At 64.9% G+C, this 19702-nt stretch overlaps 2 protein-coding genes across 3 annotated transcripts in view; one reads left to right on the forward strand and one right to left on the reverse strand.

The window, feature by feature from the left end:
* The window catches only part of LOC141584967 (uncharacterized), a 32299-nt gene extending 26184 nt beyond the window's left edge, over window positions 1-6115 (reverse strand). Inside the window, exons 1-5 of the mRNA XM_074401939.1 lie at window positions 6042-6115; window positions 3302-3465; window positions 3018-3139; window positions 2444-2808; window positions 1636-2203 (exon numbers count right to left, since the gene is read on the reverse strand). Of these exons, the coding sequence (XP_074258040.1) occupies window positions 1636-2203; window positions 2444-2808; window positions 3018-3139; window positions 3302-3465; window positions 6042-6115 (1293 nt within the window). The remainder of the gene's footprint in view (window positions 1-1635; window positions 2204-2443; window positions 2809-3017; window positions 3140-3301; window positions 3466-6041) is intronic.
* DUSP8 (dual specificity phosphatase 8) lies at window positions 1866-18961 on the forward strand. 2 transcript variants are annotated; one of them, XM_039470523.2, is made up of 7 exons: window positions 1866-1948; window positions 8451-8790; window positions 10372-10510; window positions 16155-16321; window positions 16921-17080; window positions 17275-17398; window positions 17614-18961. In XM_039470523.2, the coding sequence occupies exons 2-7, from the start codon at window positions 8560-8562 to the stop codon at window positions 18659-18661; spliced, it is 1869 nt and encodes a 622-aa protein (XP_039326457.1). In that variant the 5' UTR covers window positions 1866-1948; window positions 8451-8559; the 3' UTR covers window positions 18662-18961. The 2 variants fall into 2 exon arrangements, with proteins under 2 accessions (XP_039326457.1, XP_039326456.1); XM_039470522.2 differs by lacking the exon at window positions 1866-1948 and adding an exon at window positions 2560-2812.
* The last annotated feature ends 741 nt before the right edge of the window (window positions 18962-19702 follow it).

Below are 19702 nucleotides of genomic sequence, written 5' to 3' on the forward strand. Positions count from 1 at the left end.
CTCGCAGGGTCCTCCCTAGCCCCGGAGACCCGAGGCGGCGTCTACCGGCCCGGGTCCGGACTGACACCGCAGCCCCCTCCCTGGGTCGCGCCTGCCTCCCACGTCCACACCTGTGCTGGGAGTCGGTGCGGCCGCCGAGCTGAACGGAGCCGAGTCGGTCGGGGCACGCAGGCCCCTGCTGGGTGCAAAGGGCACGAGGATCCAAGCAGCGGGGCTACAGAAAAGCCACCGCCAGTCCTCTCCAGAGCGCCACCTCCCCAGCCCTCCACCCTGGTCGGGGGCAGAACCTAAGGCTCTCACTGCTTATTTGCACGAAAATGACCACGAGGATTCTAACAATCGCGCCCAAGGGCGCTCCCCTCCCCAGGGACAGCCCAGGCCCTCCAGGGGAAGCTGCGTTCCCCGCCAAGCCACCCCCTGGGAGCCTCCAGGAGGGATTCAAGGTCGCTGCCTACCACCTGCTCCAGCCTGGCCAGGAGCTGCCCAGGGTATAACCAGAGCTCTTAGAGGACAATGGGCACTCCCAGGCCACAGGCAGATGCGAGCCACATCCCAGCTGGGCAGCAGACGCACCGTTCCCTTCCCCATCAGGCTCACCTAGGCCTTGGAGGAGCAAGCCAGGTGAGGCTTCCCCCAAAAGACAGCCCCTCTATCTAACCAACAACCTCCACACATGGGGTCCCAGGCCCTTCCAAGCCTGCGACTACCTCCTCAGGGCCTCATTCGCCCCCTGTGGCCACCCGGCCCCCTCCGGGTCTCAGCCTGAATCGTCCTGCTCCCTCCCAGGGCCAAGCCTCTCCCACTTTTCAAATCCAGCAAGCCTGCGTCCCTCACCCCCACTTACCAGGACCCGCGTCGGGGTCCCGCAGCTCCAGCCGCGGGGTCCCCTCCAGCCAGGGCCTCCCTTCTCGCAGGGCCCTCTTCTTTGGGGCGCAGCTCCAACCCCAATCACCCCTGGGCTCCCAGGGCTTCTTTCCGGGACAGCCCCACGCCCGCCAAGGCATTTGTTTGTCCTGTGTGCCGACTCTGCGCCGGGAACGCACGCCACCGCCACCCCCACCCCACATGGGCAACTGGCCGGTCCCCTCAGGCTAGCCAGGGAGGGAGCTGTAAGCACTTATTAATCGCCAGCTGTGTGCTCAGCTCTGAGGCCGGCAGGGAGACTGGGTGTGGAAACGGGGGACCCGGAGCCCGCTCAGCACCCTCTGCTGCCCACAATCCTCCCCACCCCCAGCCTGAATCGCCTTCACACCCCGAGCTCTGGGGTCCTGGGTGCCCACTGAGAGTTCTGCGGTCGTCGCACCAGCTTCATTTTCTGTGGCCCTTCATTCAACCAACGGCCGGGGCCTCTCCCAGCCCCAGGGTGACCCTGGGAGGCCCAGGCAGAAGGCGGACCACCCGCCCGCTCCCTCTCCACCCGGCAGCGGGAAGGGGGCCTTTTAGAAATGTCTGGTGTGTCTGGTCACCCTCCCCCGCAAAAAAAATCATTACCTTCAAAGGCTCCCAGGCTCCTTGGCTCCCGGACAGGGGTCTTTGTCCCCTTCCTCCGGGACAGCGAGGCCTACGCCCGCCCTCCCCGTCCAGCGCGAGTCTGACCCCGTCGCTCCCGCCCAGCACCTACCAAGGTGCAATTACCCGCGCGTTCTTCCTGCCCCGGACTCGCCGCGTCCCCGCCGCGCGCGCCGAGCTGTTCCCACAGCGGTCGGCGGGGGGCGGCCACTCAGCAGCTCGCACAGGGGTCGTTGGGGAGACTTTCCACGGAAGCGGGAGGGCCGGGTGTCCTGGGGGGGGGGGCAGCGTCGTCTTGGGGAGCCCTCCCTGGAGTTCGTGGATGTGTGGCCCGAGGCGGGCAGCTCGTCGGTGATCACAGCGTCCCGGGTCCGACCGAGTCAGGGGGCTCCGGCTCCGTCCTGCGGGGGTCGCCGCGGGGCGAGCGCAGCCGCTGCAGGTAAAACGTGCGCTCCGGACGCGAGGGGCGACGGCGCGGGTCTGGGGAGGGCTCCCGGCGGCGGCTCCGCGCCAACAAAGGCTGGGCGGAGCGGGGAGCGGGCCGGGGAGAGGACTTCGCGCCCGGGGCCGCTTGGCCGGACCGCCCGGGGTCTGTGCGGCGCGGCAGTGGTCTCGGGGGAACGCAGAACGCGGGGCCGGGAGGGCTTCCTGGAGGCGGGGTCCGCGCACACCGGGCCCGGGCGCCGTGTGGCCCCTTTAAGAGCCGGTCCCGGGGTGAGCGCGGAGGGCGGAAGGCGGCGGCGGCGGCGGCGCGACCCGACCCGCACCCCCCCGCGGCCGCCGCCTCCTGTCCTCACCCCGAGCCCGGGCTCCGCTGACGTCACCTGCCCCCGAGCCGCGCGCGCTGATTGGCTACAGGTGACGTCAGGGGCTTTTTTCGCTCGGCATGACCTCATCCCCGCCGGCCGCCCCGCCCTCCGCCCCGGCCTGTCACTCGCGGCCGAGCGCGGCGGCCCAGCCGGCTCCGCGGCCCCCCCGGCGCCCCCCGCCCCGCCGGACGCCGGACGCCGGGGCCCGAGACCGAGCCGCGCCGGAACCGCCCGGCCGCGCCCGCCGAGCCGCGGGGCTGGGATGCGCGCCGCGAACGCGCGTGCCCGCCCGCAGTGCGCGCGCCCCGGCCCGAGCGAGCGCTCCCCGCGGCGTTGGCGGCGGCGGCGGCGGCGACGGCGACGCGGCCCGCGCGCTCCCCCGGCCCCTGCCCCGGCTGCGCGGGCCCCCGCCGGGCCCATGGACGGCGCAGCCGAGCGGGCGCCCTGAGCGCGGCGCGGGCCCCCGGAGCGCCCCCGAGGCGAGCGCCGGCTAGGTGAGTGGGGCGGGGGCGGGCGCCGGCGGGGACCGGGTCGGGGTTCGCCAGCCCGGCCCAGGGGCGCTGGGGGCGGCTGCACCCGGCGGGCGCCCGGGACAGCGAGGCCCTTCCCCGCCCCCCGCAGCGCCCGGCGGACCCCGGCCCTGCCCACGCCCGCCCGCCGCGCGGCGCCCTCTCTGGGTGGGGAGGGCGGGGGACGCACATCGGGGACCCTCCGGGACCGCTTGCGATCCAGCGCGGATCCGTGCGAGCCCCCGCGAGAGCCCCCGACGCCCCGAACGGCTCCCCCGCTGGGAGCAGACCCGGAGCGGGCGGACCCCGGCCCTGAGCCGACCCGGGAGGTGCGGAGCCTGGGCCGTGGGAGGGACGCGGCGGCCTCTGGCCTGGGAGACCCCTGAAGGGGCCGCCCGCTGTCGGGGGGAAGGCTGCGGATCCATCCTCCTGAATGTCCAGGCCGCCCCGAGCCCCCACCCCGGGGTGCCCCACCGGCCCTGCGGGATGAAGCCCCCGCGTCCTTCCGCCTGGTGCAGAGGCCGCCTTGGCGCTGGGGGAGGGGCTGGCACAGCCAGGCTGCTGCAGCCACCTCGCAAGGCCCTGCTGCCCGGCCGGGGATGCGGAGCGGGCCAGGTGGGGGTACCTGAGAGTCTGGCCTGGAAGGGAGAGGGTGACAATAGGCCCAGCCCTCACCAGGTCACCCTGTCCGGGAGAATCTGTCTCCGACTCCCTGCTCCTGGGTGTACCGGCCTCTGCTGGGGGCAGAAGGGGCCCTGGTGCTGCATGATGGGGGGCGGGGACGCCGCGGGATGGAGGAGGGGGTGGAGGAGGCAGCGTGGCTCCGCAGTGCTCTTGCTGTGCGGCCTGGGGTGGGGGTGGGGTGCTTGCTGCAGGCCGGGGAAGCTCCTTTTGTGCCCCTGCAAGGGGTCTGAGTGGAGGTCCGCGCCCCTGCCCGCTCCCTTGCCTCCCTCCTGGCCCAGCCCAGTCTCAGACACTGCTGCACCTGGGGTGGGGGGCGGGGGGGCCAGGGGTGGCTGTAGCACCCCAGGCTGAGCCCTGCACCCGGAGGACAGTGCCATGCATTCACTGCTAATAAGCACTAGATGTGGATGGCAAGTCATGTGACCCAACCTGGCAGTTCATCCTGAGGTCTCACTGAAATACCTCCTGCTGCAGCCAGCCCGGGGCTGCACGAGTGTTTATGGACATTTTGCAGGGCAGGTTCTGTTCCTCTGGTGCTCTCCGCCCTCGGGGAGGCTTCTGGGAATAAAGTCCCACGAACAGAGATGCAGAAAGACGTTTAGAACCAGTCTCCGCTCCAGGACTCCTCTCTCCTCAGACTGGGGCTGAAGTCAGGGCCTAGAGGCTACCACTGGACAGGCGCCTCCTCGAAGGGACGTCGGCCGGGAACTGAAGAGACGTAGGAGTCACTTCTTGCAGAAGGCGGGGAAGGGGGCAGACCCAGGGCAAGAGAGAGATGGTTGGACCCCGGCCATGAGAACTGCATGGGCTGAGGCCCCTTCTGCCTCGTTGCTCAGCGCCCTGACCTGTGGAAGCCCCAGGCTTGTCCCGGGGTTTCTCGTGTGGCACAGTGACTGGGAGCAGGGGCACAGGCCTGGTGGAAAGGGAGGGAGCCTGGACTGTCCAGCTCTGAGGGTCAGCTGTCGCAGTCCCCTGTGCTAAGCTCAGACCCTGTTCGTGGGATCGCAGGCAACCTCCAGCCCACCCCACTTTCTCCCAGGTCCACAGCTTCCCAGGCCAGGGTGGCTCTGCCCGGCCTTGCCGTTGGCTCCGTGGGGCAGAGTGAAGGCAGCTTGAGTCCTGCAGCACTAACCCAGAGAGCTAAGGGGACGCAGGGATGAGGGCGTTTGGGGGAGCCCGGTGAGGACAGATGAGCTGACCTGTGAGCGTGCAGGGCCCCTGCCTCCCAGAGGCACCACCCACCAGTCTCTCCCCAGCCTCCTTAAACCATGATTTCTGCCTCCAGAGGCGCCCCGTGACAGCTCCGAGGGCCTGCCTGGGTGTGAGGGGGAGGCATGGTCCCATCTCCCCGTGGTTGACAGTCCTGGCAGCTGTTTCTGAAAGTAGTGCGTTCCCTGTCTCTAGGTGCTGAGCAGAAGGTAACCTGGTGAGGATGCTGTCAGTGGGGAGTTGGGGATGGCCCAGGACTCCCTGGTCCCATCTGTGCTCAGGGTCAGGGATGTGCTATGTGGGGGCCTCAGGTGTGGGAGCTCTCTTGTGTGAGGAGTCAAGCTGGCCCCTGGGACACTGGAGTCCTGGGATCCCCGGAATTCTGCTTGCAGAGGGCAAGGATGTGTGTGGACTCTGGTGCGTGTCCAGCACCACGTGGATTCTCACGTGGGTACATGCACATAGGCAGGTGCATTGTGGGTAAGCTGGGAGCACCAGCCCGTGTTTGGAGTGGGTGTGCAAACAGGTGTGTTCTGGCACACATAGAGGGCAGTGTGCACGCCACACTGGAGTCAGGCTGCTGTGTCCCAGGGGAGGGCGGCTGCCCACTGCCTCCTGGAAGGTGTGGGCCTGGGAGGAGCCTCCTTCTGACTTTGGGCTTGGAAACTTCCTCCTGGGCTCAAAGACCTTGAAGAGGCTCATATGGGCTGTGCGGGGGGTTGGGGGGGCCGACATCCGGTCAGCTATGGCTCTCACCACCCGACCCATAGGCCCTGGAATAGCAGCAGGGCCACAGGCGCTCAGGACGGCTTGGGGTGTGGAGCAGGGAAAGGAGAGACACAGAACCAACATCCGCGTTTGCTTTCCTCTGTTCCCATGTGGCCAGTGCTGGCCCCACTGACCTACCCCAGGCTGTCCCTAGTGTCTCCGCTCCCCACCCCACCCAACCTGCTACATCCCTGGCATAGCTGGGCCCTGATCCTTAGCATCTGGGGAGCCAGAGGTGAGGGACCTTCCCCCTGGGAGCTGCATGTCCAGAGACCCTGTAGGTGAGGATGCTGTCCCAGAGGCCACGGCATGAAGGCTTCCTGCAGAAGGGGCACTTGGCCAGCCCTTCAAAGTACAGAGAAGGCCTCCGAGGGGCGGGAGCCGGTGAGCTGCAGGGAGTGAGCCTGGGCACGGCGAGCACTGAGAGGGGACAGGAAGGTTAGGACTAGGAAGGGCAGAGGTGCAGAGGGACTGGGGAACCCACCCCACTGGGCTCTGGACAGCCAAGCACCTGCTGGGGTGGGTGGGAGCGAAGGGAGGGGCACATGCCCACTCTGCAGAGGAGCCTGCTCCGTGGTGGCGGCTGCCGCAGGAGCAGCGGTTGCCTGGCACCTCTGCTGTTGCCATGGCGACGATGGAGGTGCTAACTTGCTAATGAGTCCCCTTCGGCTGCAAATAACAATACTGTTGCCGGTGATAGGCCCAGCTCCAGCTCCGGGTTGCTTGGGAGGCAGGGCAGGCCCAGGTAAAGGCCAGACCCGTCCTCCCACCCCTCCGGCCCCTGCCCGCCCACCTCCCTGCAGCCGGACTTGCCCCTCCGTCTGTTCCCTCTAGGGCTCAGGCCTGGCTGGCTGTGGTGCGGCTGCCCCTGTCCACCTCCTGGTGGTGTCAGGACTCAAGGTTATATGATGGCCAGGCCCTGGCTGCTGGGAGGGCAAGGGCCTCTCCTCACACCTGGCTTCCTCCCTGCATGGCGGGGGTGGGGAAGAGGTTGGCAGGGGGAGGGGTATTTGCTTCTGTTGTTTTCAGTGAGAGAATCCACCCCCACTAAACGGATGAGGACATTGAGGCCAGGGGTGCTCCTAGAAGGACCCCCAAGTGTCTCAGCCCCCACGGCCTTCTTGGGGACCCAGGCCTCTGAGCTGGGCCCTTGGGTGTTGTACAGGGCACCTAGAGCCACTGTCTCCCCAGGACCACACATCTGGGCCCTTGGGTGTTGTACAGGGCACCTAGAGCCACTGTCTCCCCAGGACCACACATCTGGGCCCTTGGGTGTTGCCACCTGCGCAAGGCTTGGGTAGAACTCAGAAGAGGAGGCAGGTGTGGCCCTGGGCAGGGCGCCCTGTGGTGCAGGCTGGAGCACAGGCCGGGGAGCGGCGTCCCAGTGGGTTCCCGAGGCCCCGCTGACCAGGTGCCACTGCAGACCCAGGTGTCAGCCGCAGGGTCAGCTGAGGCGGGTGATTCCCTGGGCTCTGGTGGCATCAGGGGTGGTGGGAACACACAGATGCCTGGGCCTGGGAAAGGCGGGAGAAGTGTCTAGAGGACACTGAGTGCAGCTGCGGATCCTGGGCAGGAAGGGGCTGGGACCTGCCCCTCGCGCTGGATTCAGCTGGGCCAGGGACACGGTCCACACCGGCCTTGCACCTGCTGCTCCGTGAACTTTCCTATCTGTCCCCGGCCCGCCGGCCTGGGAACTGACCCGGAGAGTACAGAAATGGTGGTGGCCACCGTCCCAGCCCATTTGCAGTGATGGGTGTCCTCAGGGCACCTCCCCCCAGTAACCCCTGTGGTTGTGGTTTGGGGTACTTCCTCACTGACAGGCAACCGTGAGGGCACTGGGAAGATGGCCTTGCAGGGACACCCAGTGCCCATCTGTGCAGCCTGGAGTGGGTTCCACCCCTGCCCTAAGCCTCAGTTTCCCCATAGTTAAAGCAAACTTATCGTCCTTACTCCATGTGCCTCCTAGGGACTGTGAGTCTAAAGTGGACCCAGAGGAAGGCCAGTCCTGACAGGTGATGGGGAGATGGGCCCCGAAGTGGGCAGTGACAGAGATTTGTCACCAAGCCTGCAGGAGGGGCTTCTGGAGACCCCATCCCCGGACACGCCTCCTCCGCCTGTCTGCCCTTCAGTCTGAGGGCTTTGCAGGCCACGCCAAGGGCCTGGAACCTTCGGGTCCCTGACACTGACCTTCCTGCTAGGGCTGTCCCCTCATCCTGGGCTCCAGCAGCCCCTGAAAGGACCCCCCAGACCCCAGGCTCTGCTGAAGGCAGGCACATGGCACGCACTAAGCCTCAGCCTGCAGGCCAGGAGGGCAGCAGTGGCAAAGGAGCCGTGCCTCTGTGCCCAAGCCTCTCCCGCACCCTGCCTGCCATCCAGCTGCCCTGGGAGCCCACTCTCGGGCAGAGGCAGCCACCAGGCCACCATCCGCCAAGGGTTGGATTATCGGCTTACGAAACCACCCTGCAGTCCAGGCTCTGGGGATTGGACTCCCCAGGGCTGTGCCAAGGGAGGGGGGGCAGGTGTGCGGACAGCGAGCCTGGAGGAGGGCAGAGGGCTGCACCATGAGGGAGGGTGAGGCGCCGTCTGGACCCCTGACTTGCTGAGGGTCCTGTGGTGGGGGAAGATGCAGAGGTCAGAGCGGGGAGACGCCTGCATCCCAGGGATGAGATGGAATGTTCTGGAATGCATAAGTGTCCGTGAACTCCAGGGCCCAAAAGAAGGACCCCTGGCCTCGTCCTGCCCGCCGGCCCAGTCCAGGGCTATGGGCTCATCTGCCCCCTTCTGCCTTGCTGCATCCTGCTGAGAGCTGGACAGGGTCTCTCCGGAGGGAGGAGGGTCCCTGCGGGCACACTTTGGGCTCAGATGTCCTGGCGGGCTGGGGTCCCAGCCCGGCCTGTCCTGGGAGCTTCTGGGTGCCATGGGAGTGCCTGCAATGCAGCTGACCATCCCCCTGTCCCTGCAGGTCTGGCACCATGTGCTAGGTCACGCCCAGCGTGAGGCCACACCCTGGGCCATCGGAGCAGCCCTTCCTCACTTCGGGAGTCACCCTCCCCACCACCCACTGCCCCACTATGGCCGGGGACCGGCTCCCAAGGAAGGTAATGGACGCCAAGAAGCTGGCCAGCCTGCTGCGGGGCGGGCCTGGGGGGCCGCTGGTCATCGACAGCCGCTCCTTCGTGGAATACAACAGCTGGCATGTGCTGAGCTCCGTCAACATCTGCTGCTCCAAGCTGGTGAAGCGGCGGCTGCAGCAGGGCAAGGTGACCATCGCGGAGCTCATCCAGCCGGCCACACGCAGCCAGGTACCCAGCCCTCCGCCCGCCGGCCTGCGCCACCTCCAGAGCCCACGGCCAGGGAGTCCTCAGCTCGGGCAGCCTCCCTCCTCTGCCCTCCAGCCCAAACTGGGCTCTTCGGGGTCACAGCCAGGGGCGTGTGGGGCAGTCCCCTCTGGCACTTGCATTTTGCCGCTGCCTGCTGTCCCTGCTCAGGGCCCCCCCAACCCCCTGCAGCACCCCTGCCCACCCTCCCCCCCAGTCCTCCTCACTCAGCACCTGCACGGAGGTGCTGGCCCTCCCCACGCAGACGGGACTGTGTGGCTGGGACTGGCCCAGGCTCATAGAGAGGAGCAGTGAACGGAATAGCCAGGTGTGAACACACAGGGATGGGAGCAGCCCAGACGCCCACGTGGGAGAGGGACAGCTGTGTTGCCCACTCCGACTGCTGTGAGGACAGGAGGGGCGGTCAAAAGGCACATGTGAGCAGCCTGTCCCCGTCCCACAGCTCCTGCTGGCCCCGAGTACTCAGGGACCCAGAATTCTCTCTGTGACCCCCCAGGAAAGTCCTTCTGGGGAAGGACAGCTCATTCGGCCTCAGGACGGTCAGGTGGAGCTGGGGAGGGACCAGCCGGGCTGTTGACTTGTGAAGGTAGCGGCACCTCTTCCTCCGACTGCCTCACAGGGGGATGAGGGTGACAAGCTGTCAATCCTGGAGGCTTTGAGAGGGGTCTGGGTCACTGAGAGTCCCCCTTCGGAGCTGGGCATTGGAGGACGCAAGTGAGATGGCCACTGGCCAGGAACCCGCCCGCCCCAAGGCCAGAATTGGCCCCCTTTGGCTTCCAACAAGGGGAATCCAGTGATTAATGGCCCCCAGTGAGGACTCCCAGCAGAGTGCGATCCCATTGGCTGCCGGTGACGTCACCCAGCCTGGGGTTGGCGGCTCAGCTGGCTTAAGGGCTGAGTGTGCTAGCCTGGCGGGGGCAGCGGGGCTGTCTGAGCAAAAGCCGCTCAACATCTGGGCTGGCCCTCGGGGCAGGGGAGGGGGACAGGAAGAGCCCAGCTTCTAGCTGCTGCCTCCGGGATTGCTGCGGGGGGCCTGTTTCTCCGCTGGGGGTTGGGGAGGGGAGAGGGTGGAGAGCCAACTGCTGGCTCCAGAGTCAGCCCCACTGAGAGCCCGCACCTGAAGGCACCGCCTCCAGAATCCCTGCAGTGGGCTGAGCCTCCCTCTTCCTCCACCACTCCGGGAGCCAGCCAGGTCCTGTCCTGAGCTCCCATCGCACTCACCTGTGTCTCCTCGACACAGGCCTGGCTAGAGCGTCCGTCCCCTTCTCCCATGTGCATGGCATGGGGGCCCAGCTGCAGGAGCCCGCCCCTCCCTGCCCCCGTGGCTGCTGTGTGGCATGGGTGTGTGTACCTGGCCACTGGCAGGTGGAGGAGAGTGTGTGAGGTGTGTGACTGCACCGGCCCTCGCCCCCAGGCAGCAGGGTGACAGCTTTCACCTCCCATCATCCGACGCCCTCACTATTCCCTTGGGCCAGTGTGGCTGGGACGGGGCCAGGGCATCAGTAGGTGGGGGCGGCATGCTGACCTCTGCCCCACGGCCCCCAGGTGGAGGCCTCGGAGCCACAGGACGTGGTGGTCTATGACCAGAGCACAAGGGACGCCAGTGTGCTGGCCGCAGACAGCTTCCTCTCCATCCTGCTGAGCAAGCTGGACGGCTGCTTCAATAGTGTGGCCATCCTCACAGGTGAGTTGGGGACCCATGCCTCCCCGAGGCGCTTGGTCTGTCAGCAGGGGCTGGGGCTGCGGCGTCAGAGAGGCCAGCGTCTGCTGTGCACAGGAGGAATCCCATGCCTCTGGTTCTCGAGGCCCTGCCATCCTCTCCCCGGGACCCCCACACTTCAGGACCCACCAATGAGTTTATCCTCAACACAGAAGGAAACCCCAAAGTACAACTCAGCTCTGGAGGTTTAGGACGAGGCCTGCAGGCATGGGACCCTGCTCCCCTTCCTGGAGCACCTGTCAGAAGCCGAGGCAGAGGCCCCACCCTCTGGAAACTCAGTTGGAGCCATGGGGTCTCGAGGAAGTCTCCCCACCCTGAAAGCCCAGCTGACTGCAGGTTGCCTGGCATCGAGGCTGCTGCCTGGGTCCCAGCAGAGAGCCCCCAGGGATTCCTGTAGCCCAAAAGCAGCCTGGGCAGCCGACCCCAAGCTGTGGAGGCAGGGAAGCCACCCCACTACACACTCATACACACAGATACACACTCATATACACTCAGACATACACAGATACACACATATACACAGATACGCACTCATACACATACATATTTATACACACTCGTGTACACTCATACAGATACACATTCATATACAGATACACAGATACTCATATACACACACATACACAGGTACACACATATACTCACACACATACAGATACACACTCATGTACACATACACAGATACACATTCATATACACACAGATACATTCATACACAGGTACACATACACACAGGTACACACTCAGACACAGACACACATACACATGCAGGTACACACCATACACAGGTACATACACAGACAGGTACACACATATACACACACATACAAGTACACACTCATACACAGGGACACAGGTACACACACAAGTACACACATGTACACACACAGGTACACATACACAGTCATACACAAGTACACATACACAGGTACACATATACACAGGTACACATACACAGACACAAGGACATACACAGGTACACACATACATACAGGTACACACAGGTACACATACACAGGTACACATACACAGACTCATACAGGTACACACTCATACATACAGGTACACACTCATACACACAGGTACACAGAGACACATACAGGTACACACAGGTACACACTCATACACATACACACAGGTACACACAGATACACATACACAAGTACACGTACACACTCATACACAGGTACACACATACAGGTACACACATACAAAAGTACTCACATACACACATAGATACACAGGTACACATATACACAGGTACACACATATACACAGACTCATACACACAGGTACACACTCAGACACACACTCAGACACACACACAGGTACACACATACAGGTACATACATGCACAGACACTCATACAGGTACACACATACAGGTACACATACACACAGGTACACACATATACACAGACATACAGGTACACACTCATACACACAGGTACACATAGACACACAGGTACACATACACAGGTACACACTCATACAGGTACATACACACAAGTACACACTCATACACATAGGCACACATACAGACACACTCATACACACAGGTACACACTTGTGTGCACTCATCCACACTCGTCTCCGAGGGCACTTTCCTCCCCTGGGCTGTGGCTGTGAGTTTGAAGAATCCAGCTCCTGGAGTCTGCGCAGGTCCCAGAGTCGGGTGGAGCTGGCCCGTCCCAGGGCCCTGCACCCTCCCCCGCCCAGGGCTGGGGTCTGGCACCCAGCCTCTGCCACCAGGGGTTGTGGCAGGCAAGCAGAGGGTGTGGGGGACTGCGGGGTGCAGGTGCGGTGGGGTGGGGAGCGGGCAGCCAGGCCAGGCCCTTGGACCTGCATCCAGTGGGAGAAGGACCTTCAACCCAGCCTGAGGGTGACTGTGGGGTGGGGGTGAGGGATGACAGCCACTTTGGCCAGGCCGACCTCCCGAGATGCCATGTCCTGGGACCTAAAGGGCACCCAGGAGGCGTAAGGGTGGTCTGGTAGCTCTGGCAGGAGCATTGAGGCCAGGCTCCCTCCCTACCTGTCTGCGTGTGAGTCCAGCGCCCTGCACTGCTGGGTGGCCATGGTCAGAGCGGGTCTGGGTGCCTGGTGACCAGCATCTGCCTCTGCGTGTGTACGTGGGAGCATGTATGTACACGCAGGTGTGTTTGCGTATGTACTCGCCCGTGCTTGTCTGGGTGGTCTGTGGGATTTGTGGGCACATGTGTGAATTCTCTGAATCAGAAGCCACAGGATGATACACTCATCCAACCCTCACCCCCTGGGTTCATTTGAGGGCTGAACTGGTAGGGAGGGGAGGGGAGAGAGAGTAGCTTGGGGCTTTTTACAGGTTTCCCAGTGTAGTAGGACCCCTCCTGAGGGCCAGCTTGCTGCCCTAGCCAGGTACGGGAACCAGGACGCCTTTCCGTGAGGTTGGGAAGGGTCCCAGAGTGGTAGCCCCTCCCCCCAGGTGGATCCTGGGAAAGTCCCCAGCCTGAAAGGTCCTGCCTCCCTCAAGGCCAGGCAGTGGGAGGGACACTGTGGGCGGCTGGGGCCTTCACCCAGTCCTGGTGAGTGGGACAGCATGGGTGTGGAGGTGGGCATGGGTGTGGGCGTGGGAGGGGCCAGGCTTGGGCTGGGGTTTGCCAGGAGGGTGCTCCTAGGGCCTGGCAGTGCCCGCTGACTCTCGGGACCCTCTGAGCTGCCTTTCTGTGCTGACATCCACCCTGCAGGGCTCAGTCCTTGGCCCTTTTCTCCCGAAGCACAGCTGCCAAGGAGTCCCAGCCCCCATGGTATAGAGGGGACTCATGACGACACCCAACCGGGACCCGCGCTCGGGATGGCCTCCCACGGGTCGTGCCCTCAAGCCCCCTCCCACCCTGAGGTGGGCACAGACCCTGCTCTGGGCTGGCTCTGGAAGAACCAGGGAGAGTGGGACAGGGCGCTGCACTTACCAGGAGAAGGGACAGTCTGGGTTCCCGCCGCACAGGCAGGACAGCTCCTTGGTCTATTTGCAGAGACAGTAGAGGCCAGAACGTGAAGACCAACCCGCTCTCCTCCCCACAACAGGGCGGGTTTTCCTGCTTCCCCAAAACATGCCCTGTTGCGGGGAGGAGAGGCCGTGCTGGGGTCCCAGGACTGCGGTGAACCCCACCTCTCCTTGCTGCTCCTCTTCCCCACCTCCAGCTGTGCTGCTCATGATGGTGGGGGACAAAGTGGCAGGAGAGGGGAGAGGGGCCTGGCCCTTTAAGCAGCAGCCCGCAGTTGGCCTTGGACCCCAGCTGGGGGGCTGCGCTGCAAGTGGGTGGTGTGGGGGCCCCGTCCCGGCAGGGACTCCGGGGGTCATGGAGGTAGCAGGCAGAAGCATGTCTGTGACTGTGGCCATAAGCACTTGCGGGGTCTGCTGGGTGGCTCAGTAGGGGCATGCGTCCTGGTACACACACTTTCATTCGAGTCTGGGATTTCATTGTGAGTAGCAGGCAAGCTGCAGGCACCCACACTCACACCCCTGAGTCAGGAAGCAGGGATAGTGGGAAGGCACCTTTGGGGTGCCTGGGGATCGGGGTGCCTCCCCCAGGCCCAAAGCTTGCTGGGACCTACAAAGGGTCCCTCACTGAACCCCAACGCCCCTCCCTTGTCACTCACCCACCCTAGAGCCTGGGTGGTCCTGAAATCCCTGGATCCTCAGTCCCTGCTAGGCCTGGCATCCACGGTGGGCTCTGTAGGGGGCATCCATGCTACCTGCTCTGCCTGGGGAGGTCCTGGGAAGCTTCCCTGGGGAATTGCTGCCATAGCGGTCAGTGTCTGCACCTGTCCAGAGACTTTCCTGCCTTCCCTCCTGTGGGAGAGGGGAAGGTTCTGATGGAATCCCCCTGCCATCACCACTCCCTATAGCCAGGCCCTGAAGAAAGCAGAGTAGGGCCCAAGATCCCTGGGAGAGCCACAGGGAGAGGGGAGATGGCAGCTACCAGGGAGGAGTCTGCGGAGAGACGGTGCGGCCCCTGCCCTCCCAGACATCAAGAACATCCAGGGCTCCCCGGCTCAGATCGGTGAGCGGAAGCCGGCCACAGCCCAGCCTCTGCTCAGGGGAACCTGCAAGCTGGGGCATCATTGGTGACAAGTCACCTGCTTCCCCCTGTCCCACCAGCAGGTTCCCAGGGAAGGGACTATTTCTCCAAGGCTGCTGCCTCAACCCGCCCAGCCTGAAGCTTCCACTGTCTTCACAGCCCCCACCATCATGCCTTTTTTGGGGACGCGAACTGGCACAGCAGGCATTCTGGTTGGGGGTCTGCGCACACTCCCCTATGCTCAGGGGTTATCCAGGTCCCTGGCACCAGCCTCTTCTGCAAACCAGGACAAAACAGCTCTGAGGTCCCCCTGCCCTGAGCTCCCTCCCGGCTTTCAAAGCCCGGCCCCTTCCAGGGGGATCGGGCAGGCCTTAGCCCAGCGGTCTCATGTTCTGCACCAGCAGGAGCCAGCTTGCCATGGGGGCTCATGTCCCAGAAGGTGTCCCTGGTGGGGTGGTGCTGCGCAGTGCTGGCCTCACCCTCCAAGAGCTGGTGGCCACCAGGTGGGTGCTGCCCAGTTTCTGGTCTGCATCAGTGGTCACCTTGGCCAGGACGGGGCAGCCAGGTCCATTCTCGCTGTGCGTCCTCGTCCCCAGCATCTTTTCGAAGCTGCACAATGCCTTGCAGCAGGCAGGTGAGGACGTGGAGACCTGAGGCATGACAGGCACTGCCCATGGTCACTGAGTCACACGTCCCAGGGATTCACGCGCCAGTCTTTCCAGCCGACGGAGGGCAGAGGAGTTCCTCCCACCAGCCCGTGCCTCGGACTTGGATGTGTGTGGAAGGAGGTGGCACTTGCTGGTCACATGTGCAGTGGGTGCCCCCTGCCTGCCCCGAGTGCCCCCTTCCTGCCTCTAGTGCCCCCGGTGCCCAGGGCTTCTCCACTCTTCTCCCTTTCCTGCTTGGTGGAGTGGAGCCATAACCAGACGCAAATGCCCCGAGGGCTGTGCCAGGGTGATGTCATGCCTGGGGAGGGGGAGGGGACAGCCTCTCGGAATCCCTGGCCTCCTGGTCCTGGCACCCAAGCTTGGGCCTGGGGCTCTCAGCCAGCTGGAGGCAGGGAGGCGTTGCATCAGCGCCGGGGAGGAGAAAGGTCTAGCCTGGCCCCAGGCCACGCACGGGTATGGGGGGAGGAGCTGGCAAGGGCCTCTCCTCTGGGCTGCATGACCCACACACTCAGCGGGACCCCCTGTGGTCTCTTCGCCCACCCCTGCCCAGGCCCAGTGAGTGCTATGCTGGCCAGCCACCTCACCCCCACCTTTATGGGCATCACAGCCGCGTCCTCAGCTGGCTCAGCCCCTCATTAGCGTGAGGAGGAATGTGGGCGTGGGCCCGGGCTGTGGATGTGTGGCAGCACCCCCGCCCCTGCCACAGCCAGAGCTGCCCTCCAGCAGACAGACCAGGTGCTCGGCCAGAGGCTGGCCAGCTGGGCTCCAGCTCTCGGGTCTAGGCTGGGTGTGACTGATCCTCAGCAGTAGATGGGGTGCCCTAGGCAGATGGGGCACCCTGGTGGTTCTCTGAGCCCACCTGACAGGCCGCCTCCTCCCACAGGGGGCTTCGCCACGTTCTCCTCCTGCTTCCCCGGCCTCTGCGAGGGTAAGCCTGCTGCCCTGCTACCCATAAGCCTCTCCCAGCCCTGCCTGCCCGTGCCCAGCGTGGGACTGACCCGCATCCTGCCTCACCTCTATCTGGGCTCGCAGAAAGACGTCCTCAACAAGGTGTGTGTGCAGCAGAGTGGGGGGAGGGGGATCAGCGGGAAAGGGTAGGAGCTCCAGAGCCAGCTTGGCAGCGGAGTAGGGACGAGGGGAGAAAGAGCTGAAGGCAGGGCATGAGCTGGGTGTGTGAGAAGCATGGGTGGGGCCAGGAGGACCCCAGGCTTTCACCCATGCCCCCGGCAGGACCATAGCAGGGCTGGGCATGGAGCTGGAGCTGGCATGCCAAGCTGCAGATGTCACTGGGCCCCTGGCCAGCTCTGAAAGAATCCCGTGTTTTAAAAATGGTGACAAGTGAAAAGGGTAAAAGCCACCACCCAGGCAACCATAACATTCCTGGGAGCCCACTGCCGGCATGGGCAGGGCCTGCAGACAGAGCCCAGCCTGCCCCTGTCCCACGCACGGGCCCAGGATGCCAGGGTGGAGACCAGAGAGGCCTCCTGGGCCCACCCCAATACACTGGGATTCAGGACAAATTCCAGGGCTCCCGGGAGCAGCCAGGATTCTAAAGGCCCTCCCGACGGCAGGGCAGGGACAGCCTCCGCCTTCGAGCCTGCCCCGGAGCCTCTCCCACCCCTTTCTAGCCCATCCTCCTGTCCCTCCAGGATCTCATGACGCAGAATGGAATAAGCTACGTCCTCAACGCCAGCAACTCCTGCCCCAAGCCGGACTTCATCTGCGAGAGCCGCTTCATGCGGGTCCCCATCAATGACAACTACTGTGAGAAGCTGCTGCCCTGGCTGGACAAATCCATCGAGTTCATCGGTGAGTCTCTGCTGGCCAGCGGAGGGCGGGGCCTGGCTGGAGGAAGGCTAGGACTGGGTGTGGCCACAGCCACAGGAGGGGTCCGTGGGAAGTGGCCTGGACGGTGGGCAGTCGGCAAGGTGGGGTCTCCTACTGGGGGCGGGGAGGAGCTGCGCCCCAGGGCCCTCACCTGCCCCCATGGCCCACCTGACCAGATAAAGCCAAGCTGTCCAGCTGCCAAGTCATCGTTCACTGTCTGGCCGGCATCTCGCGCTCCGCCACCATCGCCATCGCCTACATCATGAAGACCATGGGCATGTCCTCTGACGACGCCTACAGGTACCGCCCTTCCCGGCCACACACCTGTGGCTCACCGCGTCGCCTGCTTTCCCTAGCTGCTCGCTTGGGCCAGAAGGGCCCCACCTTCCAGGACCCCCCGGGCAAGGGAAGGGGGTCTGAGACCAGCCCGGCCCACACGAGCTCGCCCGCGGGTGCGTCCCGTGGGCAGCCTGGCCCCGGGGGCGCCTGGAGCTGAGCCGCCTCCTCTCCCACAGGTTCGTGAAGGACCGGCGCCCGTCCATCTCGCCCAACTTCAACTTCCTGGGCCAGCTGCTGGAGTACGAGCGCAGCCTGAAGCTGCTGGCCGCCCTGCAGGGCGACGCGGGCACCCCGTCAGGGACGCTGGAGCCTCCGCCTAGCCCCACGCCCGGGGCCCCGCTGCCGCGGCTGCCACCACCTACCTCAGAGAGCGCTGCCACCGCCAGGGAAGGCGGCCCGAGCGCGGGTGGGGAGCCCCCGGCGGCCCCTGCCACCAGCGCGCTGCAGCAGGGCCTGCGCGGCCTGCACCTCTCCTCCGACCGCCTGCAGGACACCAACCGCCTCAAGCGCTCCTTCTCGCTGGACATCAAGTCGGCCTACGCGCCCAGCCGGCGCCCCGACGGCCCCGGGCCCCCCGACCCCGGCGAGGCCCCGAAGCTCTGCAAGTTGGACAGCCCGTCGGGGGCCGCGCTGGGCCTGCCCTCGCCCAGCCCGGACAGCCCGGACTCCGCGCCCGAGGCGCGCCCGCGGCCCCGCCGGCGGCCCCGGCCCCCCGCCGGCTCCCCCGCGCGCTCCCCCGCACACGGCCTGGGCCTGAACTTCGGCGACGCGGCCCGGCAGACTCCGCGGCACGGCCTCTCGGCCCTGTCGGCGCCCGGGCTGCCCGGCCCCGGCCAGCCAGCCGGCCCCGGGGCCTGGGCGCCGCCGCTCGACTCCCCGGGCACGCCGTCGCCCGACGGGCCGTGGTGCTTCAGCCCCGAGGGCGCGCAGGGAGCGGGCGGCGCTCGGTTTGCGCCCTTCAGCCGGGCGGGCGCGCCGGGACCGGGCGGCAGCAGCGGCGGCGGCGACCTGCGGCGGCGGGAGGTGGCGAGGGCCGAGCCCCGGGACGCGCGGACGGGCTGGCCCGACGAGCCGGCCCCGGAGACGACGCAGTTCAAGCGCCGCAGCTGCCAGATGGAGTTCGAGGAGAGCATGGTGGAGGGGCGCGCGCGCGGCGAGGAGCTGGCTGCCCTGGGCAAGCAGGCGAGCTTCTCGGGCAGCGTGGAGGTCATCCAGGTGTCCTGACCCCTCCGCGGGGTCCCAGCGCCCGCAGCCGGGCCCGGTATACATATATATTATATATAATGCAAAGAAAGGTAAATGGTTTTACTGCGATTTTTATCGAGAAGTAAATATTTCGATTTTTTATTTATTTAAGCTGTTCATTCTGGCAATGATTTGGCAACAGCGCGGGTGGTCCTCGAGCTCTATTTTTACTGTCTGGTATTTAAACTGAAACACACGTTTCTAAGCAATACGAGGCCACCTTCAGTCGCAAGCTGGGTGCCAGGCCTGGGGCCCCCCCAGTTCCCCCGCCCCAGGAAACACTGCTGACCTTTGCAAAGGCTGCCGAGCTTTCGTGCACTTTTTACATAAGAAAAAGGTGAAAAAAAGGAAAAAAAAAAAAAAAGAAAAAAAACTTCTTTGCCACAAACTGAGCCGCAGAACCCCCCCCTTCTTTCCCCACCCACCTCCTCTGCCCTCTGCCCTCTCCCTTCTCTGCCTGCCTCGGGCTCTGCACCAAAGCCATCGGTTTGGGGAGCAGGAGCTGATGTGCCCCAGAGAGGCGTGGCCAGCCCTCTACCAGCTCCAGGCGCCAAATCTTGGTTGCAAGGGAGGTCACCTGGCCACCCGTTGCCCAGAGCGGCCCCAGAGCTGCCGGGAGTGGATGGGCATTGGGCCTCGTGGTACCAGCGTGTTCAGAGGGGCTGAGGAACAGAACAGGGTGTGTAGGGGCTTGGGGCCAGGGCTTCTGGAGCGTCAGATGAGGTGGAGCCCGGGGAGGATGTGGGTGTTCATGCCTCCACTCCTGCCAGAGGCCTGGTCCAGCCACAGGGTGGCCCAGAAACACCATTCCCAGAGGGCTGCTGCCCTTCCCTCTCCCTTGCCCATGCCGCAGAGTGGCCTGCCAGGCAGGGCAGCACCACTGCAGGAGAGGAGCTTGGCCTCGGGATCAGGCAGGAGGGTCCCAGCTAGCCTGTCCTGGGTGCACTGGGCAGAGAGCACTGGACACCCCCCGGTATGAGGAGGGGGTAGGCTGAGGGTCCTGTTCCAGGCCCGTCCCCA

Source organism: Saimiri boliviensis, chromosome 6 (genome assembly GCF_048565385.1).
Source record: "Saimiri boliviensis isolate mSaiBol1 chromosome 6, mSaiBol1.pri, whole genome shotgun sequence".
In the NCBI taxonomy this organism is placed as follows: Eukaryota; Metazoa; Chordata; class Mammalia; order Primates; family Cebidae; genus Saimiri; species Saimiri boliviensis.